Source organism: Colias philodice, chromosome 1 (assembly GCF_061535455.1).
Source record: "Colias philodice isolate Cphi_HAF_F1 chromosome 1, ilColPhil1 Martin Lab GWU primary, whole genome shotgun sequence".
NCBI lineage: Eukaryota > Metazoa > Arthropoda > Insecta > Lepidoptera > Pieridae > Colias > Colias philodice.
In genome coordinates this window covers 15,255,585-15,283,290 of record NC_143086.1, presented here as the reverse complement: position 1 = coordinate 15,283,290, position 27,706 = coordinate 15,255,585, and the positions used below count along the sequence as shown (strand labels likewise).

The 27,706-nt window shown below is 35.4% G+C and overlaps 1 protein-coding gene across 2 annotated transcripts; it reads left to right on the top strand.

Moving 5' to 3' along the window:
- Positions 1 to 4,419: 4,419 nt before the first annotated feature.
- Positions 4,420 to 27,583, top strand: LOC149491513 (succinate dehydrogenase [ubiquinone] flavoprotein subunit, mitochondrial-like). Of its 2 annotated transcripts, none has more exons than XM_089694942.1 (11): positions 4,420 to 4,450; positions 5,685 to 5,758; positions 6,057 to 6,229; positions 10,673 to 10,828; positions 11,172 to 11,329; positions 11,929 to 12,093; positions 12,484 to 12,683; positions 14,554 to 14,748; positions 18,985 to 19,129; positions 19,798 to 20,042; positions 27,438 to 27,583. In XM_089694942.1, exons 1-11 carry the CDS (start codon positions 4,435 to 4,437, stop codon positions 27,579 to 27,581), a joined length of 1,671 nt encoding a protein of 556 aa, XP_089551068.1. In that variant the 5' UTR covers positions 4,420 to 4,434; the 3' UTR covers positions 27,582 to 27,583. The 2 variants fall into 2 exon arrangements, with proteins under 2 accessions (XP_089551068.1, XP_089551060.1); XM_089694934.1 differs by having other exon boundaries at positions 4,435 to 4,450; positions 19,798 to 20,033; positions 27,429 to 27,583.
- Positions 27,584 to 27,706: the final 123 nt, after the last annotated feature.

The window sequence follows — 27,706 nt, the reverse complement described above, 5'->3', positions numbered from 1 at the left end:
GGGTGGAAAGCTAGTTCGTATATAACTTTTTAAAACAACAAATCATTGTTTTCCAAATTAAACAACGATATTTAAAAAAAAATCTATACTAACATTATACGTATAAAGCTGAAAAGTTTGTTTGTTTTTTTATTTGAACGCGCTAATCTCGGGAACTACTGGTCCGATTTGAAAAATTCTTTCAGTGTTAGATAGCTCATTTATCGAGGAAGGCTATAGGGTACAATATATCATCACGCTACGACCAACAGGAGTGGAGCCACGGGGGTGAAACCGCGCGGAGCAGCTTGTTAAGTACATATAACACGCATTATTTATAAGAAGATGCATAAGGCCATCCAGTAAGGACTTGTACCCAGTAACGATTGCGACATCGCGCACACCAGGGGCCATAGGGCGTATTCAGAAAGAAAGCTTGAAACTTATAAACGCTTATAAGCACTTATCGGCGCTTGTCAGCGCTGGTAACCCGCGCAGGAAAATATATGAACATGACAAGCGCCGATAAGCGCTTATAAGTTTCAAGCTTTCTTTCTGAATACGCCCTTAGACAAAGTAACGTAAAGGCAAAAATGTATGGGATTGACATACGCCGCGTTAGATCACGTGGTCTATCTAATGTGGTAACCTATTAAAAACTCGAATTTCTATTACCCGAATCTTAAAATCCCGAAAACGGTGGTTAGAACTTTTAAAAGACAGATGTAGTGAATGACAACTTTTTAAAATTCCTTTTTTAATTTCCCAGATGAATCAATTTCCAGATGCACCAAAACCAGATTTTTAAAAAGTATTTTTTTGTTTCCCGTATTCTCATAATCCAGATATAGTTATACCAGATTCTCAGAATACTTTTTTTTGTTTCCCATCGTAACATTTTCCAAATAAACTATTACCAAATTTTCATAATCTTTTTATTTGGTTCCCATATAATCGTATAGCAGATAAACTATTGCCAGATTTTCATAATCTTTTTATTTGATTTCCATACAATCGTGATTATACCTTTACTATCGACTGAAAATAAACATTATCAGTAAGTAAATTTATTGTTTTACTTGTCCATTACAGACCGGTTTTAGTGTCTAAGTCACAGGTCAAAGTCGACTCAGTAGGTTAGGTTTGAACTACGACCCCCACGCTAGAACTGACTCGCTATTGTTTTACTTGCCTATTACAGAAAGGTTTAAGTATCAAATTCGACTCAGTAGGTTAGGTTAGGTTTGAACTGTGACCCCCCATGCACGAGCCGAGCGAGCGAAGCGAGCGTGCCGCGGCAGCGGCCGGCGAGTGCCAGAACCGACTCGCTATTGTTTTACTTGCCCATTACAGAAAGGTTTAAGTGTCAAATTCGACTCAGTAGGTTAGGTTAGGTTTGAACTGTGACCCCCTACGCACGAGCCGAGCGAGCGAAGCGAGCGTGCCGCGGCAGCGGCCGGCGAGTGCCAGAACCGACTCGCTATTGTTTTACTTGCCCATTACAGAAAGGTTTAAGTGTCAAATTCGACTCAGTAGGTTAGGTTAGGTTTGAACTGTGACCCCACATGCACGAGCCGAGCGAGCGAAGCGAGCGTGCCGCGGCAGCGGCCGGCGAGTGCCAGAACCGACTCGCTATTGTTTTACTTGCCCATTACAGAAAGGTTTAAGTGTCAAATTCGACTCAGTAGGTTAGGTTAGGTTTGAACTGTGACCCCCTACGCACGAGCCGAGCGAGCGAAGCGAGCGTGCCGCGGCAGCGGCCGGCGAGTGCCAGAACCGACTCGCTATTGTTTTACTTGCCCATTACAGAAAGGTTAAAGTGTTAAAACCTATTCAGAAGGTTAGGTTAGGTTCGTGCTGCGACCCCCTGCAAGGATTACGTTTTGCTGGATATCGTTTATTTGAATTTCAAAAATCTGGACATTGTTTGTCTGGATATTAATCAACTGTATTTCAAAAATTTGTGTTTTAAAAATCTGGCTTTCGTGCATATGGATTACGGTCATCTGGATTTAGTGCATTTAGATTTCGCATGTCTGGAACTCATTCGTCTGGATTGTAAAACGTCGTACAAATAAAGAAATGGGCAAATGAAATTCGGAGTTACGATTATATGGCAAACAAAACTTCGAAATTTTAAAATTCGGGGTTATGAAAAAATGTCCAAACGTTTTCTGGATTATGATATTCGGTATATTAAAATTCGAGATTAAGATAGGTAACCATCTAATGTCAATCCCATACATTTTTCCTTTTCTAACTTCGTTATCGTTTTTTAATTGTTACTTTGTCTAAGGCCCCTGCGTTTCCAGAAAGTATATTACGGCAATCACCACCACCGCGACGCTGCCCCGCCGAAGACAATCATGGAATCATGCACTTATTGCACACTCTTGGTTCCAACATTGAACCGGAGGGACGTAGTTATAATTTAAAATCTAATTTTTTTATTACAATAAATTATTATTAAGTAAATTTCGTTTTTTTCTTGCGCCTTCGCGGGTCGGTCAATATAATTAGCTAGTTAATAATAATTGATTATTTGTAAAATAATAACAGTACTTTTTTATGGTTCTAATTATTACGATTTTCACAAGCTGAAAAAATAATTAAAAAAATCAAATTGACATAAGCTTCAAAACAATCTGTGTATACATTTTAGAATTGTTTTGGATAATTTTGTTTATATTTTATAATAACAAGAATGTTATCTTCGGTACGTTACAACCAAAATTTATATTATTTATTAAGTGATTTACTTATTAGAAATACCAATATTAATTACTGACTTAGCGCTTCGTCACTGGCATAAAAACTACTTTTATATACGTTTACACTAACAATACGAGCTATGCCCCGCGGTTTTACCCGCATTGATATAATATATTATATGTATACAAGGTGAAAGGTAAGACGTTTGAAAAATTTAGACAGGAGCTTCTACTCATGAAACTGAACAACTTTTGTTCTACAACTTTGCTGAATTCGTAAAAAAAAAATTGGTCTTTGTAAGGAAACTTCGCTAATCAGCTGACAGATTTCCATACAAAGTCCAAACTTTTTTCTACGAATTCAGCAAAGTTGTAGAACAAAAGTTGTTTAGTTTCATGAGTAGAAGCTCCTGTCTAAATTTTTAAAATGTCTTACCTTTCACCTTGTATATATAATTTTTCAAATCGGACCAGTGGTTCCTGAGATTGGCGCGATCAAACAAACAAACTCAGCTTTATTATATGATTATAGAAGTATAGATTACAAGAGCTAAGGAAGCTGTAAGTAGCTACTACCCACCATAAACAACATCATTTAATTTCAGAAGTATTGCTTCGCTGTAACCAAAAAACTCATCAAAAGGGGTACGATTTTAAAAGGTAAATGTTTTGCTGTTTTATTCATATTTTACTACGAAGTTAAATGTTATTACGAAACACTTTAAATACAATGTAATCCAGCTTTTTCATAGCAAACTTGCAAAAGTTCTACCGAAGCTTTTTAATAAAATTGTAAAAAAAGCTCAAATGGATGGTTTAGACAATTAATATCAAAAGGTATACAAATTCTCAGTAAAACCGTAAGCTGTAAATCTGTAACGACGTCCAATTATTGCAACAGAATCTATCAAACCACAATTATCGTCAATCTAAACATATTTTCAATTATAATATGAATTATTAACGGTTGCCAAATTATTATTATATTTTCCAGAAAATTATAATTATGAAATTTGCGGAGGAGTCGCCTTTGACATCATTAATTGATATAATTTTATCATCTATATGCGGTTTGTTTTAAAAGCATTGTTTAACATGACCACTTTTAAAAGTGAAACCACATAGTGGTCTGTTTATAAAAGGTTAACTAATGATAGAGGTAACAAACGGTCCAGTGAGTGCTTCCAATTGACGAAAGGCTTATTCTGTTTGTTCATTTTATTATTAAAAGGTTGATGTGTATGTTTAAAGTCAGAAGCATTAAGCTCTTTGAAAAAAACAAAACAAATCTTACTCCTATTTTGAGTTAATGCAGATAAATGGCAATGATTAAGCCTGATGGCAAGAAAATATGAGAAAGCACATAAGCTATTGAAACATCGAAAGCTTACACACAAACATAAGCTAATTAGATAAGTGCCTACATGTTATGTAAGACCCGAAAAAAAAATAGCCAGCTTTACTTGGTAAAGGTGTAGTACCTTTCTAATCAAGAGTAGTTTTTGAGTTAATTAATATCTTACAATTAATTTATCGTGCAATCGTTGATTAACACGTTCCTCTTCCAGTATGCTCCAGGCCAGGGAGCTACAGCATCAGCCATCACACGTACGACTGCCTCGTCATCGGGGCGGGCGGTGCTGGTCTCCGAGCGGCGATATCCCTTGCTGAACAGAAGTTCTCCGTGGCGCTCGTCTCCAAGCTGTTCCCAACTAGATCACATACCATCGCGGCTCAGGGTGGCATGAACGCATCTATAGGTGCCTAATGAGCGACTAATATTATCTATAAATAATATATCTAAAGTCTGTGAGGATGGATGTTTGTTGCTCTTTCACAGGAAAAGAATAGAATGGATTTTGATAATATTTGGCGGTGATATAACTTCAAAGAGCTAGAGAAATACCAGATATTTCCCGCGGTGAAACCCTGCAGCATTACTGCATGACAGTTTGTCTGCTTCATTGGTACAGTGGTTATCACGTGGGCGTAGAACCAAGGGGTTCGATTCCTCGTCGACACTAAGAAGAATAAAGTCTAAGTCCGGCAGGGAACAAAAGGCTGATCACCTACTTGTCCGTACAAAAATTTGATCAATGAAAAATATTTAAAAATAGTAAATACATCTACCCCACATGGGGACACGAGATTTTAAATACGACGCATATTTGTTACTAGCGGTCCGCCCCGGCTTCGCCCGAGGTACATATTTCGCAATTAAAGGTAAAAGTTAAATGGTAAATGTTCTTTTTCAGGGTCTAAAGATTGTCTGTGCCAAATTTCATCAAAATCTGTTGAGAGGTTTAAGCGGGAAAGCATAACAGACAGACAGACAGAGTTACTTTCGCATTTATAATATAAGTAGGATGGAAAGGTTAATTGATGGACTATTAATAAAAACTTTTGCACGTGTACGTATTTTAATTTAGATCGAAAATTCAGTTTGACCATCACTGAAAATATTAATTCGTGGAACTGACTGAAATTAATTTGTTCTCTGGTCAACTATTAATAGATATTTACTAATTAATCAGTAATTATTATTTACAAGCGGTCCGCCCCGGCTTCGCCCGTGGTAGATATTTATGTTTTCTCTACATAAGAACCATCCTGGTACTTAATAAAAAAAGAATTATCGAAATCGGTCCACCCGTTCTCGAGTTATGCGCTTACCAACACATTTTGCGATTCATTTTTATATTATATTAATTTATTATATAGGAAATGTTAAATCATAAAATATAAAATAAAATAACATAAAAAATTTCGAATAATGAACAAAAATTTAATTATTGTATTAAAAACAACGACGTATTAACAACAATTATTTTTATAATTTATTAATTAATAATTGTGGTAATTTTATATGGACCTTTGCCTTAATAAATTATTGTACTTGTTAATTTCACGGATTTAGAATATCATATACGTAACTTAAACAAATGAAAATTCGTGGTCTGTCCTTGTTATTCTTAATAATACATCATCTTTCAGGCAGTATGCATGAAGATGATTGGAGATGGCACTTTTATGATACGGTTAAAGGATCTGACTGGCTTGGAGATCAAGTGAGTGTTTTTATTCAACACGTTATAAAATACTGAACGCAACTTACTCACAAAAACTACCATATTATTACAATTGTTATTAGCGCTTGCTCTAAACGTATTGTTGTAAATTTGCTTTACTTACCTACTTACTTACTAAAGTGGTGCATGGACCCAAAGTCATTTTTAGCCTTCGAAGATTTGCTGTACTACCCTTCAATAAAATAACTGCAGGTATAATATCATCAGACATCAATTTATTTCAACATTACTCTATGTCTCTATGAAATTCAGTCACTAATAACACATATTATTGTAGGATTCGATTCAACACTTAACCCGAGACGCGCCGAACTGCGTGTACGAACTAGAGAATATGGGTATGCCGTTCTCCAGGACGCAAGATGGGAAGATTTACCAGCGGTCCTTTGGCGGGGGAACCAAAATGCAAGGCAAGGAGATTGCTAAACGCACTTGCTGTGTTGCTGACCGGTATGATCGAATGCTTCAAATTAAACAAAACATTGATATGTTTATTAATAAACAGACTAGACTAGACTCGTAGTTACCACAGTATTACAATATTTCCTGTGCAAATACTTCTTAAAACTTAAAACACTTACGGAAGAAGACGAGCAATATTATCCAATTAAAATTCCACTACAGAATCTAGCTTTATTCAATCTTTTATAAATTGAAAGCCAGATATCACTTACAATAAGAGCACTTTATGGGTTTTCTTAGTGTCTTAGTTCTTAGTTCAATTTTGCTTTACAATAGAACAATAACAAGTACAAAAAGCTTAGGTATTTTTTTCCTTCAAGTCGACCAAACGACCGAGACATTCAAATGTGTAGAAAAAAAACCTTTTTGTTGTATTTAATTTAATAAATAGTTAAAACAATAACTAATAAATAATAATTTTCAAAAAGGAACGCTTAAATAAGACGAGATATCTAGGTACATCCGTAGGACATCCATATGTGTAAAATTAAATCGATCTGAGGATATGGGAAGTCTGGTTCATAAAATATTATCCTGAAAGTGGAAAAATGAATGTGTCCGGTAACGTGTTATAACTGAACGCGACGAATACATAAAAGCCACCGAGAGAGTGCACTAAAAACATATTTAACGGAACGCAAGGCTTTCTCATTACTTTTAAAATAAATTGTTAAAAACTACATAATGCTAAAGTTATACAGAAATAGTTTTAAGTTAGGAGAAAAACAGATATAGACTACAAGCCCGCATAGGACAAAAATATGGGTCAAATGAACCACCAGGGGACATATCTAGAACGATAGCAGAGCAAAAAATAATAAGATTCATCACTATGCCGTCACTTGTAAGCTGTCCAACTGAGTGCAGATGAGAATTGAAAAGTACAGGTAGACTCCGTAAATTTTGGTCATATATTTTTGTACGGCATTCTTAACCATCGATAGATCCATTAAAAATAATAAGAAACCGCTCAGTGCCGTACAAAAATGGTGGTCCACCAAGTCGGAATTTTTATTTAATTTCCGAGAGTTACCGGGGGTAAATTTGGTCATTTGACCATGTACGGCATCTGTGTCATACTATTGCTATACTGCTTTTAATCCATTATTCCGCAACGCCGTACAAAAATCATGGGGACAAGGGGAAAAAATCGAGAGTTATAATCCCCTCTCTTTCCCCACTCCAGGGGGTCATTTGACACAACACGAAATAAATTTATTTTTAAAGTATTTTATGCATAGATAATATTTTTTCATGTGCCGTACATTTTCGTTGGTTCAAAGGGGAAAAAACTGAAAAAGAAAAAAATCCATATAACGAAATGTTTGCTTTATATTTTTATAATAAAATATAAATATACATTAATATTAAGAAGCTCGAGGTGGTTAATTATCACCTTGGAAAGTCGGAGTCAGGTGGAATGGACTCTGTTAAATTGATGAACTAATAAAAAAGCTATGAACGAAAAGATGTGAATTATATGCAATCAGTCCATGAATACAGGTAAAGTCACAAGCAAATGCTAGTAATATATACATATTCAAAATGTACAAGTAAAGCGCTTTCAAATGATACCAAATACTGCATATTTATCTTAACTTTATTTTTTTACTCTGTATGTTTTGTCCGCTAGAGGGCGCCACATTAGATTTTGTGAAACCCCATATGGCCTTTAGCTAGCTGGTCGCTGGTTATCCAGTGAACAATTCAGACGCTTCTAATGATATGTCATTTGTCGAATTCTGATAAGTAGTTTAGAAGTTACGAGGGAATAGATGAACATACATACATGACCTGTAAACAACCATAACCCTCCTTTTGCTTTGCCGTAGTTGGGTAAAAATATGTTAATGCCGTACTGTATCAAATGGCCATAAAGCACCCTTAAAATTGTAGCTTTCGTCGCTTTCATCAGCCTAAAAGATGTGGTCTGCACAAAAATGTACGGCATCGTTTTTTCCTAATTTATCTATGTTAATACTATTTAAAACAACGGATAAAGTGTAGAAAACTATTATATTTCATTAATCTACGATGTTTAAACTTTAACAAAATTTCTGGTTTTGCATTTCTCTATAACTTTTTTTAGAACGGTTTCTTTTGAACGGCAATACTATACAACAATTGAATTTTACAATATCATGTTAAAAAAAAAGTTCCCGTACAGGGTCAAATGACCTTACAGCTCTTTATATCAAGAATTCGATGAAATTAAGATGATTATTAGTATACATTTAAAAGAACAATTATTTTTTGACGGCATTGCTTTTAATAGTACTTTTGAGTGCTAGATAATGTTTTGGAACCGAAGCCGTACTTAGTCAAATGACCCCGTGGAGTGGGGAAAGAGAGGGGATTGCAACTCTCGATTTTTTCCCCTTGTCCCCATGATTTTTGTACGGCGTTGCGGAATAATGGATTAAAAGCAGTATAGCAATAGTATGACACAGATGCCGTACATGGTCAAATGACCAAATTTACCCCCGGTAACTCTCGGAAATTAAATAAAAATTCCGACTTGGTGGACCACCATTTTTGTACGGCACTGAGCGGTTTCTTATTATTTTTAATGGATCTATCGATGGTTAAGAATGCCGTACAAAAATATATGACCAAAATTTACGGAGTCTACCTGTACTTTTCAATTCTCATCTGCACTCAGTTGGACAGCTTACAAGTGACGGCATAGTGATGAATCTTATTATTTTTTGCTCTGCTATCGTTCTAGATATGTCCCCTGGTGGTTCATTTGACCCATATTTTTGTCCTATGCGGGCTTGTAGTCTAATAAGTCACAAAATTAATTATTAATTCTACTTGTCTTATATTATTTACAAGAATAGAACATAGTTCTCATGTACAAGATCTTTTATAGTAAAATTATGAGATGAGTACTGTAAGCTATGTCCTATTTGTTTCATGTAGGTATGATTATTGGTCTTAGAAATTAAAGGAAATAAATACCTTGACAAAAGGAATAAATGAATGTTCTTGGAAGGGTGAGGAAAGCCAGCCAAGAAGCCCAAAATTTCGTTAGAATTTTCCTCTTAATTTTCGTCCTTTGGATGTTCCTGTTAATAGGTCCGCAAGTGTATTTCTGCTGTAATACGTTATTGAAAACTGAGTTCGATGTATTGACAAAATGTGTTTTTTTAATATTTTCGAATATCCATCTCCTTGTTTATTTGAACATGCATTCGTCTTTATATGTTTTAAAATTAATCTGCTTTTAAAAAGTCTGTGTATGAAATGCTTGTTACAAATTAATGCTTCGTAAAATTTGCTACATTCAATTAAATGTTCATGTAATGGTTCATTTATAAATTACTAGCTTTCCGCCCGCGGCTTCGCCCGCGTTTTCAAAGAAAAACCCGTTCCCGTAGGATTTCCGGGATAAAACCTATCCTATGTCCTTTCTCGGGTATCAAAATATCTCTATACAGAATTTCATGCACATTGGTTCAGTAGTTAAGGCGTGATTGAGTAACAGACAGACAGCCAGAGTTACTTTCGCATTTATAATATTAGTATGGATTCAATCAGTATACCTACACATTCCAATGCTCCAATAGTAATTTTTGGATAAACAAAATAACGCCGTGTTTTTAAATAATATGTTATTTTTAGTCAAGAAAACATAAGATGCATAGTAAAAATCAAAGACTTAGGCACAAGTATAAACATTTCGCTAGACGGTAGCAAGCGTACTAAGCACGTGGGCTTACACAAAAAAAAAACATAAATTTAAAGCCACGTGTTGAGAACCTCCCTAATTTTTGGTCACGTCGAAAAATAAAAGAGCGATCCGTTCGGTTCACGTTTCAATTGACGTTACGTGACGTTTGGACATCAAAGGGGTTTAAAATTTTTCATTATATTATATACTAGAATTCATTTTAATTTAACCAATATTTCAAGCTTGTATGTCTGTGTCGGCGAGAGTATTGATTGTCGTTCAGAATTAGGCTACTGACGCGTATCAATTTCTTGCTGTCGATATTCTGTCATCAAACAATGATTGTAATGTGAGACCAAATATGATGTGCATTGTTATTTTTGTTATTCGTAATTGTATAATAGTTGAATAAGCATATTATCTATTTACTATTAATGGCAAACTAAATACAATTGGACATTTGAAGCTAAAAATGGTATCTAGTTTACCTACATCGGAAATCGGACATTTAGATATAGGTACATTTTGGAGTTTTGTAGATGCAACGTATTTCAATTTTTTTAGGATTCTGTAATAAAGATTAAAGTAAATTTTAACGTAGAAGTATGAAAATATTTCTTTGTATAATCTTTATCATCTAAATCATCGCATTGGAATTGGGAACTATAGATAATATCTTATATATTTAGAAACTTAATTAAGAACGAATGATTGTTAGTATATTAATGGCTGTAACTGAGCCATTTCTTTTACAGCACCGGTCACGCGTTACTGCACACATTGTACGGATATAGCACGAAGTTTAAGAACATCAAGTTGTTTACGGAGTTCTTCGTACTGGACCTTCTTGTGCAGGGCGGCGCGGTGGTCGGCGCACTAGCTTTGGACATGGACGATACTAGTTTACATAGGTGAAGTAAAATATCTAAAAAAGCGTTCAAATTGCGTACCTATTTCTTAGTTTATTGTAAATTATCTCTTTTGTTTGAAAAAAGTCTTTATAGTTCATCATGTTGCAAGATGATTGATAGCTATTTAATTTTCGAAAGCTCATAAATATTTATATTGAAAAAAATCAATGGTACCTATGATTTTAGAAGTTATCAGATCAAGTAAGCAGGTATATTTCAAAATAATTGGACACATCTAGAAATCGATTTCTATCATAGTGTAATCGACTCACACCTCATCATAATTTCAACATCGTTCAAAAGTCTAGCCTAATTATATCTAATTATGTATATAAATCTTAAGGTTCCAAGCGAAAAACACGGTGATAGCGACCGGCGGGTACCCCAGGATGTATTTCTCGTGCACCGCAGCACACACGTGCACCGGCGATGGCTGCTCCATGCTCACTAGGATCGGATACCCACTGCAGGATATGGAGTTCATACAGTTCCATCCGACTGGTATAGTTTTATTTATTTGATAGAAGCTGCCCTAGGATGTTGTTCTGCTCTATGGCCCCTGTTTCGTGTTTTCCCTTTATAAGAATTAAGAACCGTCCTCATACTTCAAGGAATATAATAAAAAAAGTTGTATAAACGATTTATATTTTATGATAATTAATTTCAAATTAGTACGGTATTCGTATATTGCTGTTAGTACCTTTTTTTTTTTTTTTTTTTTTAAAGTGGGGAAATCTTGCATAGATACCCATGGCCTCCGGGGAAGGGGCCGTGGGTTATGTCGGATTCCTACCGACCAAAACCCCACTGTGTTCCGTCAAGCCGCATCAAATATTGCTGTTAGTACCTACTCTGTTTATGCGTTCGAATCCCGGGCAAATTCCGCACGATTATACCACTACTTAATAACTCTATCGGACTAAGTTAATAATAAACCGAAATTATCTATCATTATTTCGTAATATTCCACAAATCCTGCATGGAAACCCAAACCGCATGTAACAGTTATGCTAATTAATAACCTATTAACAAAATTGTTTTCAGGATTAGATCATTATTGGATTTTAAATGGATAGATTTGCATATGATTTGGTTGTTAGGTATGTATGGATCCGGGTGTCTCATGACGGAAGGTTGTCGCGGTGAAGGCGGCTACCTGGTGAACAGCGAGGGTCAGAGATTTATGGAGAAGTATGCGCCCAAAGCCAAGGATCTTGCTAGTCGGGATGTCGTCTCTCGGTCTATTGCTACGGAGATTCGACAAGGTTAAAAAATCAAACAGTCTTGTGATAATTATTGAGATATAGAAAGTTATTTTGGAAACTTTCTGCCTACTAGAATCTACATGGCATCTGAAATTGTTACTTTTCTTTCAAAAACACAGTGTGAATTTAATTCACTCAGTAGTGTGTAAATGTACTGCAAATATTGATTATCCTTGCACTTTCGCTTTCATACGCCTGCTACCGGTTCATTTATATAATCCTTTATTGCTATTATGTTAAAGTTCATATTACAAAAATTTATCTAATCTTCTTCATCATTTAATACATGATTTCTCTAAAGAACTTTACCTACATCACACAAAACTTTAGACAGGTACATTTGTGTCCTATCGTAAATTGGCAAAATTGCTAATCATAAACTACTTCCAGGAAGAGGAGTAGGTCCAAAGAAGGACCACATGTACCTCCAGCTACATCATCTACCAGCTGAAGTGATCAGGGAACGGCTTCCCGGAATATCGGAGACGGCCTACACCTTCACGGGAGCTGATGTTTACACCCAACCTGTACCAATTATACCCACAGTACATTATACAATGGGTGGCATCGCAATTAACTATAAGGGAGAGGTGCGTGGGAAATAAATAAAGATTATAGCTCGGCGGAAAAGCAGATTTTAATAACTTCTGCCAACTATTTATAGGTACACAATTTCTCTTAGAATTACAACGGCACTTCGTCAATAGCCCTAGGCAGTACTATGCTGGACATTAATAACGGTTGAAATGAGGATGTCCAATAATTCATGAACGTTTAGCATATTACATACTGTGTGTACTTAATGTGGCTTCCGGCCCACTGGTAATTTACTTTGATCTGGCCAGCTTTTCCTAATATTGACACTGATTGTTTGACGAATCCTGTGATTGCTCATCCGCTATTGCGGTGGCCCAATATCAGAATTTTAGGAAATGCAATAACATTTCCCTTTGAACATCTGATATTGATCAAATCGTGTAACATATTAAACGCAATACCTGAAATTAGCTTGTTTGGTTAGAGGCCTGTGCAAATGGGCGCTGACAAGCTTTGATGTCTCTGTCACATGTACATTGGTTAACACGTTCACTGCGGCATGTCCAGTATCGGGCCATCAGCGACTACACCACAGTGCGGCGCCCGAAATCGCAGTTTTCACCGTGGTGAAAAGAGACAAATATATTTTTGTGATCACAGTTTAAAGTAGGACTCAATTTCGTTTAAAAATCGTATGGCAAAATATTGGACACAATGCATAGAAAAGAAACCGTTTCTATTGTGTGCGGCATGTCAAATATTTTGCCATGGACAAGCACCTCATGCCGCACTGTACTGCTAGCGCGCCGCGTGTCAGTCTCGCATAGTGATGCACCAGCACCGAAGCACTTTTCTTTTGAGTTTTTTTAAATGACAATGATACCTTAGAAGCTTTAGTTTTTTTACTTTCTTTTATTTCGTAGCATAAATGCAAAAATGTGATGACAGTTGTGAAAATAATATAAAACATTAAAACAAAAGTTACTGAACAATTTCCTGATAGTACTCTATCAAGTACCTTGTTTTAAATGTGTTTTTTTTTGTATCGACGATCTAGTTATCTGTTAACAAACCAACTGAAATATACAAAATTTATTTATATCGATATCGATGTTTTATTCTACAGTGTTTCCCATCGCTATTTCTGTAAACATGCCGTATCAACGCAGTGCGGGATGGCAAATAATTTTTCACAAAATCAGGGGTTTACATTTTCCCTCATATCTTTTAAACTATTGGGTCAAACTAAAAGCTATTTATGCGGTATATCCTAGACTATATATACTATTATCTGAAAAAAATTTTTTTGAAATATCTTGAAATTTCATGAAATTATTAACCTTCAAAGTCAGAAGGTGCGATGTGATAAAAATGGCTCATGACGCATAGTGGTGAACTTGCCGATGTGAAGTATGGAAGACATGCCGCAACAACGGTAAGTTTGGCATTTTAGGTGCCGCAGTGAACGTGTTAATAATATTATTGTACTGGGGAGTATTTGCTGTCGTGGGTCCGTAGGCGATTATTAATGTTTACCTTTGCTGTTGCTCTTATATTGAATTTTACTAATACGCTACGCCCTAGAATCTTATTAATAAATCGCTTATACTTAAGTGATAAGGCCGCTAATTGCCAATTTTATTATTGTATTTAAATGTTATGTTTCCATGTGTTTAAGATGCAATAAATTTGTTTTCATTTCATTTCATCAATTTTCACTGATAATATGTTACCCTCATACTTATTTTTTTTATGAGAGAGGAGGCAACAGAGCAGACGCGACGCCTGATGGTAAGCGTTCAGCGTCGCCCATAAGCACCCACAACGCCCGCGCCAGGGACATTGGAAGTGTGATAAGTGTAATTAATATGTTTCTCTACAGTAAAAACATAATGATCTGATTATGACGAAAATGTTACACAGGCTATTATAAATAAGAACGGTGTTGATGAAGTGATACCCGGTCTTCATTCAGCCGGCGAAGCGGTCAGTAACTGTCATGGGGCCAATCGTCTCGGCGCAAACTCCATCTTGGACACAGTGGTCTTCGGGAAGGCGGTCGGCGTGAACATTGGCAAGATAGCTAAACCCGGGGAAAAACAACAAACGTTGAATGATGTATGTTGGTTAAGTTGGACGTCTCTATAAATAGAATTTATTCACTCTTGTCATAGAATCACCAGTCAAAAGTAGTATTGTTACTGTCAGGAAAGATAAAAAATTAAAAAAATTAAGAAATTAGCACGTAAACTAAGAAAACTTGATGAAAACTTAAGAGTAAAACTTCACGCGTTTGACAGACGCGCGATGACAGTGTCTGTCACCTCAAGCAGTTCAATATGACTTCATTGCGTTCAAGAAAAGCGCCTTTGTTCTCAAAAGAAATTGACAAGCATGCATTCAATGACTAAAAAGAGTTGCAGTGTAAGGGCACTGGTTTTAATATCAAGTAGAAAGCTCCTATGCTATAAAATAATGTAATACCTAATGTTGTACGCATAATGCAATCGCATTAAATCTATTTTGTAATGAAGTGAAGGCTTTATCCGTTTGAAGTGGGATAGCTTTAACCACATGTATTTTAACTCAATTAGTGAAATTCCCTGATTTCGGAAATGAGATATTAACTCTCAGATGAATTACATTAGTAAAATGTTGCATATTGGCAATTATGTTATTAATGATCCTCAGGTACGATTATTATTATATAGAAGGTAGGTACTTATAACAATTACGTAAATTTAAAATTAAATTTCAATTTATAATACTTGTTGAGAATATTTGCAGAGAAAGAATAAAACACAGCACGATAAATTGTATGTTAAATTTCTCTAGTCGAATTGATATTATGTGAAAAGCTCAAATATTTGTTCACGGTACACGGTCGGTTAGGTACTGCACGTTACTGGCTTCAAAGTTCAAATATTTACGTTTGACACTTTTTTGTTTCAAGATTTTATTTATTTATTTTTTATTTTATTTATAAAAAGATACCTTACAGCTTATAATACAATAAATAGTAAATTAATAATTAAGTACGCCAATAACAAGGTACACCAATTATCAGTTCAACTTAAGTGACAAAAATAGAAAACAGTGCTTAAAGTACTTAAAACTATACAAATTGGAATTGGTTATTATAATTAAATAGCAAATTTCAACCCAAAACAGGTATGTGTGTATGTGTGTGTGTGTGTGTGTGTGAATGTGTGTGTTGTGTGTGGGTGAAAGAGAGTGTGTATGAGTGGGTACATTGAATGTAGATATAGTTCAACTAAGTATGCAAATTATTTTTTATATTCTAAATTAATCAAGTCAAGGATCGCAGTTTTAAATTTAGCGCGAGATAAGTGGAAAATGTCGACAGATGAGAATTTTTTATTGTAAACGTTGGGAACTCTAAGAAACGGTGTGTTTTTAAGATAATTTGTTGATACAGCCGGTACATGGAATAGGGGTGTGTGGCGAGTTCTCTGAGTAGGTGTGCAAAAGTTGATGTTTGAGAGCGCTGATAAGAAATCAAACTTATTACTTACGATATCATGCAATAGCATCATATCAATAAGATTTCTTCTATCTTCTAAGGTATTAATATTAAAGTGTAAACAAGCCTCTGGGTAATTTGTTGAGAAATATTTAGTTTTAAAACTTAATTTTTTAATAAAAATCTTTTGAAGCCTTTCTATTTTCTCGATGTGGCATTTATATATTGAACGCCAAATGACACTAGCAAATTCGAGGATGCTGCGAACATATGCAAAATAAATTACTTTAAGACAAAGGATATCATCAAACGGATCTGCCTGGCGAAGAATAAAACCTAGATTTTTATATGCCTTTTGGGTTATTGTATCAATGTGTATGTTATAAGAAAGTTTTTCATCAAGGATCACACCAAGGTCCCTCACAGTTGTAGCAGCCGGAATAATTTCATCGCAGATTTTGTAGTAGAAAGATATAATAGATTTATTACGAGAGAATGATATTTTTTGACATTTTTGGATATTTACGGATATTTTATTAATTTTATAATAATTCGAGAGTCTATTTAGGTCTTCCTGAAGTAAAAAGCAGTCTTCTAATGTGTTTATTTTCCTAAAAATTTTTTTATCGTCGGCATACAACAAGAATTTTGAATTCAAAAAGCAGTTAACAATATCGAATAAATATAAATTGTATAATAAGGGACCGAGATGTGAACCCTGAGGAACTCCTGAGGTTACATCGACGAAGTTGGATTTAAAGCCTCCCAGTACGACTGATTGACACCTGTTTCGGATATTTGTTCTCTTAACGTATCTCCTGCGGTGGTTGGTTGGTTTCGTAGTTACTTGCAGGGTCGTCGGCAGCGCGTTAGAGTAGATGAATCTTATTCCTCTTGGTCTGATGTTTCTGCTGGCGTCCCTCAAGGCGGCGTGTTGTCACCCCTCCTTTTTAGTATTTTTATCAACTCTATTTCTTCTAAATTATCTTCTCTCTACCATCTGTACGCAGACGATCTACAAATTTATACCCATTCGTCAATGGAAAATCTTGAAGAAGCGATTACTCGCATCAACACTGATCTTCAATCCATTGTCGACTGGACTCACGCCTATGGTCTCAAATTAAACCCTGAAAAGACCCAAGTTATAATTTTAGGCAGTTCTCATTTCCTTTCAAAGATTTGTTTTTCGGATTTGGCTCGTATTTCGATCGATGGAGTCCCAGTTCCTTATAGTACTTCTGTTAAAAATCTCGGTATTTATATTGATCAAAGCTTGTCTTGGACTGAACACATTAAACAAGTAAGTCGTAAGGTTTTTGGAGTTACTTCCTCTTTACGTCGACTGCGCAACTTTTTACCTGTTCCTACGAAAATTGTGCTGGCGCAGTCTCTGTTGCTTTCTATCCTTGATTATGGTGATGCATGCTTTCCAGACCTTAATGAGGAGCTACTTAATAAATTAGAACGACTTCAAAATTTTGCAATCAGATTCATCTTTGGCTTGCGCAAATATGATCATATCTCCGAATATCGCTCGAAACTCAATTGGCTGCCCATCCGACTTCGCCGGAATGCTCACATCCTTTCCCTTCTTTACAATATCCTTTTTGATCCTAGATCCCCATCCTACCTTAAAAATAGATTCGTGTTCTTGGGTTCTTCCCATGAACTCGATCTACGCTCCTTGGACAACCTTACGCTTCGCATGCCCGCTCACAAAACCCGTTTTTACGATGCCTCCTTTACCGTGCAAGCTGTAAGGTTGTGGAACTCGCTCCCATTAAACATCAGGAAAGCTCAATCTATAAGCTCTTTTAAATATCAAGTCAAACAGCATTATCTTCACAACTGACGTTTAAATGTTTCATTCTTTCTTATCTATCTTACTTAGTTACTTTATGATTTATCCTGTTCTTTTTCTTTATTCGCTATGTATATTTTAATATTTGTATTTATGTATCTATTTACTACTTTTATTTGCACCTTATATTATGTTTCGCTATGCTCCTTCTACTTTTCAATTGTTTATTTTTATTCAAACTTTTCCTATATCCTAAGGTTGCCTGGAAGACATCGCTTCTTAGCGATAAGGCCGCCTATTTTGTACCGCTCTATATTACTTTGTTTGTATTTTTTTGTTTGATTTTGTTTTGTTTGTGTGTGCAATAAAGTGTTTATTATTATTATTATTATTATGATTCTGTCCACCTAAGAAGATTTCCCCGTATTCCGGCTGCAAAAAGTTTACGCATTAAGACATTGTAGCTAACCCTGTCAAAAGCTTTCTCAAAATCTGTGTATATGACGTCGATCTGAACACGGTTATTCATATTATTATTTATGTAATGTGTTAATTCAAGTAGATTAGTTACGACATTGCGCGATTTAATAAATCCATGTTGCTCGGAAGGAATACAGCTGATAGTGTGGTTATAAATCTGTCGGTATACTAATTTTTCTAACATTTTTGCGAATATATTCAGCAGTGATATCCCTCTATAGTTTGTTATACATTTTTTGGAATTTTTTTATGAATAGGTATTATTAATGCTTCTTTCCAGCAATTTGGAAAGATGCCTTCATCTATAGATCGTTGGAAAAGAATACGCAAAGGAGCGAGAAGACTAGTATGACAGCGTTTGATAAAAATTGCGGGTATAAAAATGTTTGCTATAATTTATAATTTTAGGAAATGTTTTAAATAAACTCGATCGTTACTTGTAGAATTCGTACTTGAGAGTAGTTAAAGAGAAACATGAACAATAAATCCATAACATATCCACGCTGTGATCAATACCATCTTAAAATTTACGTTTTAACCTTAACCTACAGCGTACACATTGTTTAACTACTATGAACTATTGCAGAACATTTGCGACGCATCAATTGATAACTTCGAGAAGGTTCGCAACAGCAGTGGCAGCGTGATGCCGCACGAGCTTCGCCTCAACATGCGGCAAACTATGCAGAACAAGTGCGGCGTCTTCAGGGAGGCGAAACTGTTGGATGAAGGTTACAAAATATAGCTTGGAGAAAGAAGAGCGCTTAGGGAAATGTCAGTTCGGTCACAGATAATATCCTGCTTCACTACGTAGTATGAAATAAAGTCGCTGTCTGGCCGACTCTATATGAATGCTTAAATCTTTGAAAATTACGCAACAGATTTTGTACGGTTTTTAAAAGAAAGTAAAACAGAGAGTGATACTGAAGGCATTTAATTTATAAGGTCGAAGACAAAGCGGGTGAAGTCACGGGATATTTCAGTATTTATCGAAATATAAGAAATGTTAATAAACCCATAAAAACTTAAATCATACCTATAGATGTACAATATTTATGATCAGTCATGAACCTCACCCTTTTGACACACTGAACTTACAGCAGGTGGCCACAAACAATTTTATCAGTATTTTATAATCCATCCGTATTAAAACACAAAGACAACATCAACTAATAATAGTACATATATAGGTATGTATAGGTACGATGCTCATAAAAGAGCCAATTATATAATGCTACTAGTTATATTTTATTTTCGTTATGAAAAAAGCGCGCACAAGGAAACTATTAACAATAATTGGTTATCCACCTACTCCACAAACAAGAAAGTCAACTTCATAATAGTCATCATCTACACACGGTCTAAACTTTATCCCTCATCCAAAAACATCTACTTTCAGCTCAAAAAGAGATATCGCAATGGTACGACGCCTTCAAGGACATCAAGGTGCTGGACCGCAAACCGAACTTCAACACCGACCTGATCGAAACCCTGGAACTGCAGAACATGTTGCAAGCGGCTGTGCAGGTGGTCGCCTGTGCGAGGAATCGAAGGGAGAGCCGTGGTGCTCACTTCAGGGATGACTTCCCGAAGCGGGAGGATGAAATGGATTATAGCAAGCCTACTACAGATCAGGTGAGCGTGGTAGATAGAGTAATCGGTGGAAAATACCTTCATAACTAATTGCACTCAGGTATAACCTAGTTACATAACCTATAGCAGTCAGGAATTTCGTACAGCGGTGTAAGAATTAGCGCGAACTCTTCTAATTTATATTGTTAGTATATTTCAGGACAGGACAATCTGATCTGATTCACACACGGCACGATCTGATCCCATACTAAGCTTACGCTTGTGTTATTCAAACCAGATGACTGATAAACATACATATATAATTTTTAAATAAATACTTATATAGATAATTAACACCCAGACACAGAGCAAATATCTATGTTCATCACAAAAATATATGCCCAGGGTGGGAATCAAACCCACGACCTCTGGCTTTCAAGGCAGGGCCACTACCAACCAAGCCAACCGATCAGTCATAGATGAATATGTATTCGATACTAGCGGTCCGCCCCGGCTTCGCCCGTGGTACATGTTTACGTTTTCTATACATAAGAACCATCCTCTTACTTCAAGGAATATAATAAAAAAAGAATTATCGAAATCGGTTCAGCCGTTCTCGAGTTATGCGCTTACCAACACATTTTGCGATTCATTTTTATATATAAGAAGACTAGCGGTCCGCCCCGGCTTCGTCCGTAGTACATATTTATATTTTCTCTACATAAGAACCATCCTGGTACTTCAAGGAATATAATAAAAAAAGAATTATCGAAATCTGTCCACCCGTTCTCGAGTTATGCGCTTACCAACACATTTTGCCATTCATTTTTATATATAAGAGAAGATAGATAAGACTCAACTTATTTGTATGAAGTAGGAAAACTTCACAAAATATAAAAAAATACTCAGGTATCACTCAATGTAAAACAGCACAGGACCCATGTCCAGCAGGCTCCATCAGATCGGTACAATAAAATAAAAGTTACATTATTACATACATTAACTTTAAAATTAACAATGAAAAACAATACAATACACATTACAAAAACTTATCTTCAAGATCATACAAGAAAGAAATAATTTGGAAAATCCAAAAGTGCACGCCTCATAATTTTTTTTAATAAATATTTATTAATTATTATTTTTGTTTATTTAATAACAATTAAACCACATCGAATCAGACCCTGAAAAATGAAAGGATTCTATTCCTGAGCATACTCAAGCGTAAGAGAGAAAAAAAGACTCGATTAGTAAAGTATTTCGGTCGCTATCGTGTTAACAAGAAAAAAGATCCGCACATACAGACACACGGACGTCCAAGACAGAACTTTTTTAAACTGTTTTTTAACTAGTTTAAATAACAAAAATGACATCAAAAATATCATGAACGTTAAAAATAGTGTTTTTTCTTAATATGTACGTGTGTATGTATTATCTTACAAGTGCAATGTATGATACATAAAGACATTTTAAGTTTGAAAAATCAGATGTTTTGCGCGAAGTGACAGTAGTACCCACCTCAACGCTTCGCTTATGAGGCGAGCAATATGAAAATCAATACAACGAGCAAAATAAACTATAAATATTAAGTCGCAAAAGCAAAATATTACAAAGCCGAACGTAAGCTCCGCCCACTCTACAATAATAACTACTACTACGAGATTTCTATAGAACGACGACTCGATGTAGCATCGATGTAACTCCAATTCGATACTAAACTGTATACAGAATAGTCCGTACCTTTAGGAGTCGCGATATTGAAGCGATCTTGCTCGTAGCGATGTTGTTTCGATATAGCTGCAAGTTCGCAACGATGTAAACACAATTTAGTGGCTGGTTATGGAATAGTTCCCGCGTTTTAAAGGTGATCGCACACTTATCCGAACCGAACGCGTCGAAGTTAAGAAAGGTTCGCAAACACATCCGCCGTAATCGACCGCACTGAAGATATCGTCTTTTATACTCCTAAATAATGCATTCTATGCTATTCGTACGCAGCTTGTTTAATTATTTTTAACAAATTACTAATCCAATATTTAAATGACCCAACCGGAAAGTCAATTAGCTTTTAAATCATCAAAATTCTTTCACCAAGTCGAAAGCTATAATGTAAAAACACAAAAAATACAGTTGAATTTAGAACCTTTTCCTCTTTGAAGTCGGTTAAAAATGCGAGCACCTCGGGAGAGTCAACCGCATCAGCTACTCCAAATATAATGACGTCAGTCAAATTAACGTGAATTTAAATCATTATCCGAATTAAAATATTAGGATACTGAGGTCCTTTCAGATACGGACGATGCCGGATGCGATGCGGCCAAGTTTGCGAGGTTTCATTAGATTTTATTTAAATAATTTTAAAATTAATTTTATTCGTTTCGTTCGACGCATTCGTTTCGGATAAGTGTGCGTTATCCTTTATTGTGTTGTGAAGCAAAATGTTGTGACGCTAATAGTTATGAGTCTACATCGATGTAAAAGCTATGCTGTGTCTGGTTATCGAATAAGCCCGCGTTTGCAATGCGACCTTGTTGAAGAGAGAATAATATTTTACGTTGAATTTTATTTATGCTATTGGATTTTTGCGAACCAATATTTTAATTATTTTACATTGGATGTAGGTATATTTTTATATATTGTGATTTGAGTAATAGTGGGTATAAATAATACCTATTATTATAACTACCTAAGTAATTATTATTTTTCTTTCGTATTTTTTTGTGTTACCTACCTTTTGCTAACGGTACATTAAATTATACTTACAAGAGTGAGAAAGGTGTCACTTTTTTACAGTACTCCAAAATTAATAATGCGCATGCAAATCTTCGCTAATTGTCGTATTTCCGAAAACACTCGAATCATTTAATCGTAAGAGCCCTAAACAATGCACTTGCATTTTACACCTTGTTCAAAAGAAAATAGAAGTCAATTCACGGTCATACACAATCAAAAACAAGTCGGGCAGTAGGTGACGGTAGCCTGTCAGTCAAAAATCTCAAAAATCCGTCAGTCGTCTTTAAATATTGGTGGTGACTGCACGTGTTCTCTCTGTGTGGAATTATATAGAGCTGCTATTACATACCTACCCTTCTTGGTTTTGTTTTTAAAGGTGAATTGAATTAGTCGATGCAGTAGGGAAAGTGAAAATGAAGAAGAGCTTAATGAAAGTTCCGATGTATCTAAAATGTCAGAAATAAAGATAATCCCTGATTTTGATTGTTTTTATTTTTTTGTAATTGTTATATTGAAGAATGATCAGTACTGCAATTTTACTTTTGAACTGAGATTTTAATGATTAGATTTATATGGTTTAAATGTAAACCTGTGTTTGAAAACCATATTTTATACAATATAAATTTTGTGTTATTTTAACCTTCTTTTCTTCCATCATTACACCAGCTTCAGTAAGATACTTTAAGAGTACTATAAAAATTTCCAAGTAAATCAATCCAACAAAGATATATTCGCAATCGTGGGGTTCTCCTCGCTATTTACTTACAAGGAATTATCGAAACAAAATCTTTACTAACAAATAAATACCTATTAATTTCTTTTAGCACAAAACCCATAATTTGACTAAATTATTTATGAAGAAAATGCATTTAACCACTCTATATACATATCATCTTCGGACACTCCGGGAAAATGACAGTTGCCGAACAGTGACGAAGATTTCTATGCGCATTATTACTTTTGGAGTACTGTACTTCTATTATTATGTACCTATCTAATATCTAGCGGTAATTATAATTCATAGGCTTTATTTCTTTATGATACTTTGGGTTATGATATTTTTTACCTTAATTTATATAAGTATACTTATTAAGCAAAAATCTATTTCTAATAAAATGAGACACAGTTTTATAATTCTTATAAGCTGAACAGTTTTTTTAGGGTTCCGTAGCCAAAATGGCAAAAACGGAACCCTTATAGTTTCGTCATGTCCGTCTGTCCGTCTGTCCGTCTGTCCGTCTGTCACAGCCGATTTACTCGGAAACTATAAGTACTACAGTGATGAAATTTGATGGGAATATGTGTTGTATGAACCGCTACAAAAATATGACACTAAATAGTAAAAAAAAGAATTGGGGGTGGGGCCCCCCATACATGTAACTGAGGGATGAAATTTTTTTTTTCGATGTACATACCCGTGTGGGGTATCAATGGAAAGGTCTTTTAAAATGATATAAAGTTTTCTAAAAAACATTTTTCTTAAAGTGAACGGTTTTTGAGATATCAGCTCTCAAAGTCGTAAAAAGTATGTCCCCCCCCCTCTATTTTTATAACTACGGGGTATAAAATTCTAAAAAAAATAGAGGTGATGCATGCTAATTAACTCTTTCAACGATTTTTGGTTTGATCAAAGTATCTCTTATAGTTTTTGAGATAGGTTGATTTAACTGTAATTTATTATATTTGCTGCTACGGAACCCTTTGTGCGCGAGCCCGACTCGCACTTGGCCGGTTTTATTTTATTTGAACACGCTAATCTCAGGAACTACGGGGCCGTTTTAAAAATTGTTTCACTGTTGGATATGTACAGGATCCCTGAGTGCTAGGTATTTATACTGGGTACATAATATTTTATATGTACACTAGCTAAAAAACCCGGCTTCGCCCGGGAGTTGATATGAGATGACGTGGTAGAGTCGAAAAAAAGACGGGTTGCACTGGGGGAGTGCCGGCAGAAGTGAAAACTTGAGTATTAACGTTGAGCATGTTTGATATTTTGGAATGGTATCCGTCTTACGCTTTTTCGATCAGGTCACGTGTCCTGACGCGAGTTTAAGATTTTATACCCATTACAGAAAAAGTGCTCAACGCCGCTAAAGAAGTTTTCACTTCAAAAAAGTTTATTGAAAACGTTTTCTCATTATTTACAATACTTGTTTATAGCCAACATTTTTCATTTTATTGTCCGGAGTATATATACCTACATAAATTTTTCGGATTTCCTACTCTTGAGCAAGCTACATAATATAGCTGACCGTGAGAGAAGCAGGATTCTTTGAGGTTAATGCCACAATATTTTAAAGTTTGTCCTTGCGCTTTGTTAATTGTAAAACTAGGCTTTGTCAGATAGGACGCGTATTTTAGCGCTGCGTAGTAGCGCTACAGCGTCCTGTTTTAACGTCGCGCGAGGCTTCGTCAAACAGAACGCTTTAGCGCGCGTTAGGACACAGCAATTGATATTATTAAAGCTGCATGTTGTTTACATAATTATCACTTACGAACAAAACAAGGTACAGTGATATTAACTCCGGAGTTGGAAGAATTTTTACTTACCAGTTTCATTAATTTCTTCTCCGATTTGTGCCCACAATTTTGCCTTCATTTATATATATTTATAGTTTATATGATCTATCCTTCGTATTATATAAGCATGGATATTTTCTAACCAATTCTATCAAATTTTCGGTCATTATGCAGTATTTTATTATTATTTTACGCCTATTAACTCCGACGCTAAAATAAAATTTGTAAAAAAATACAACACCCGACGTTAAAGCGTCCTAACGCCGCGACAGAGCGTTGCGTACTGCTAGCGCCGGCGCTCTGTTTGACGGTATTCTACGATGGTAGTAGAACACATCTTAGCGTCATATCGCGGCGTCAACTTAACGCTCTGACGCGCGCTAAGTACGCGTCCTGTCTGACAAAGCCTTAAAGGCTAATTTTATTGGAAACTGCAGACTTCTAAATTGAAATGGCAATTTCGAAGAGATCAGAGGTATTCTAGGTATAAATACTGTCTGTCCTTTGGTCTTTCCAGAAATAAGTTCAGCTTCAATGATATTATTCGATAGCTGTTTTACGATCATTCTAGTTACATTACATAATTTTGGGCGTTGAGATTTCTGAGTAGTATGATTGGAGTTCCAATTTTCAGACGAAGGCAGTGTAATATGGCATTCCTGGTACTTGTAAAGAGTTTAGAAATTCAGTGGGGAAGTTGACACTTTCTTCAATAGATACCTACCATCGTGTCGATCGATTTATATATTTTCTCTTCACCAGGTATTTTCTTTAGAATATTAAAATTGATATCGTCAACAATATTATTTTTAGTGGCCAAAATTGCTCTTTGAAATAACCACTCTGCATTAGTACCTATAGTTCTGAATAATATTTGGATAAATTTTGTCGATTAGTTCGTCTTCAGTAGTGGCTATGTGGTATCTATACTAATATTATAAAGAGGAAAAGTTTGTAATTATGTATGTATGTATGTATGTATTGTTTTCACGCATAAACCTCTTAACCGATTTTGATGAAATTTGGCACAGACAATCTTTAGACCCTGAGAAAGAACATAGGCTACCTTTTATTGCGAAATATTTACCACGGGCGAAGCCGGGGCGGACCGCTATTATTACATAAATCACTATTAAGTTCAATGAGGCCGGTCGTTTGGTCAGTAGGATATGTATGTACCTTCGCCGATTTGTAAAAGTATTTTAGCAAATTGTGCTGTTGTTTCATCTCTTGATAATTCAACTCTCATGTTTTTTTGTTAATTGCAGTATTTGTACTTAACTCCAAAATATAAGTTAGCTAATGACGTATAAATACACAAAATTTAATAACTTTATTATAGCAACAAATTAAATTTAAGACTTTATTGAAATTGGAATTTTAAATGTCGTGTCACTACCACACATGCTTCAATTGCTCGCAATGCTTTTGGAAATGCAACCCAAACAATCGTTGTCCTGAATGAAGTTCAAATATTCGATAACAGATGGCGCCACTATGTAGGGTTGGAAAGTTTAGAAACACGCCCTTTAAATTAAAACGGGTACTTTCTAGCTTCTGTAGCGGTAGCGTAAGTATGTAAGTAGTAAAGGTGCGAAATTTAAAAACCTAAATTTTTAAATATTTTGAGAACTAATTTGGATAACTAAATTTATGTCGCTTTAACTCCAAAATATACGTTAAATAATGACGTATAAATACACAAAATTTAAACTAAAGATTTTATTTAAATTGGAATTTTAAATTTCGCGCCACTACTACACATGCTACAATGGCTCACAACCATGGAGACTATACACTATGACTATTGGAGTGTATAGTCTCCGAAGTTCAAATATTTGATAACAGATGGCGCCACTGCACTTAATTTCCAAGTTGAAGGGTCGGAAAGTCCCTTATATCTTTAAAAACATTCCCTTTAGATTAAAACGGGAACTTTCTTGTTCGAGGGGGGATAAAGGGCTATCACACCACATAAGTCCCTTTATCGTGTCGGGACTCCTTTTTAAGTTTTATCGGCACGCACATTTTATCGACTTAGTTTTATTATATAATATAGATATAGATATGCACGGGTTTAGTGCACGGGCGTATCCAGGGTGGACCGCAAGTATCTAATTCATATTTGCGTGAAATCAAACACAAGAAAATACATTACGTAAAATATTTTGTTTTATTTAATTGTAATTTGTATCTTTTCAGAAACCAAAGCCAATAGAACAGCACTGGCGCAAGCATAGTCTATCGACCGTCGACTTGGCAACGGGGAAAGTGACCATCTCATACCGACCGGTCATTGACAAGACCCTCGATGACGAAGTGCAAACCATTCCGCCAGTGCCGAGAGTATACTAGCCGTTGAACATTCTACTAGTCGTCGAACATTCTAGAACGAAATTTGATTCGATTGTTCTAGAACAATTTGAAACGTCTCGAATGTTCGAGAAGGATTTGAACAATATTTTTAGTAATCACTTTTG

What these genes read in the sequence shown, in the direction of transcription:
- LOC149491513 (XM_089694942.1), top strand. An exon ending in CAATTAACTATAAGGGAGAG is followed by an intron (nt 12,684 to 14,553) that starts GTGCGTGGGAAA and finishes AATGTTACACAG; the next exon opens with GCTATTATAAATAAGAACGG. An exon ending in CTACAGATCAGGTGAGCGTG is followed by an intron (nt 20,043 to 27,437) that starts GTAGATAGAGTA and finishes CAGAAACCAAAG; the next exon opens with CCAATAGAACAGCACTGGCG.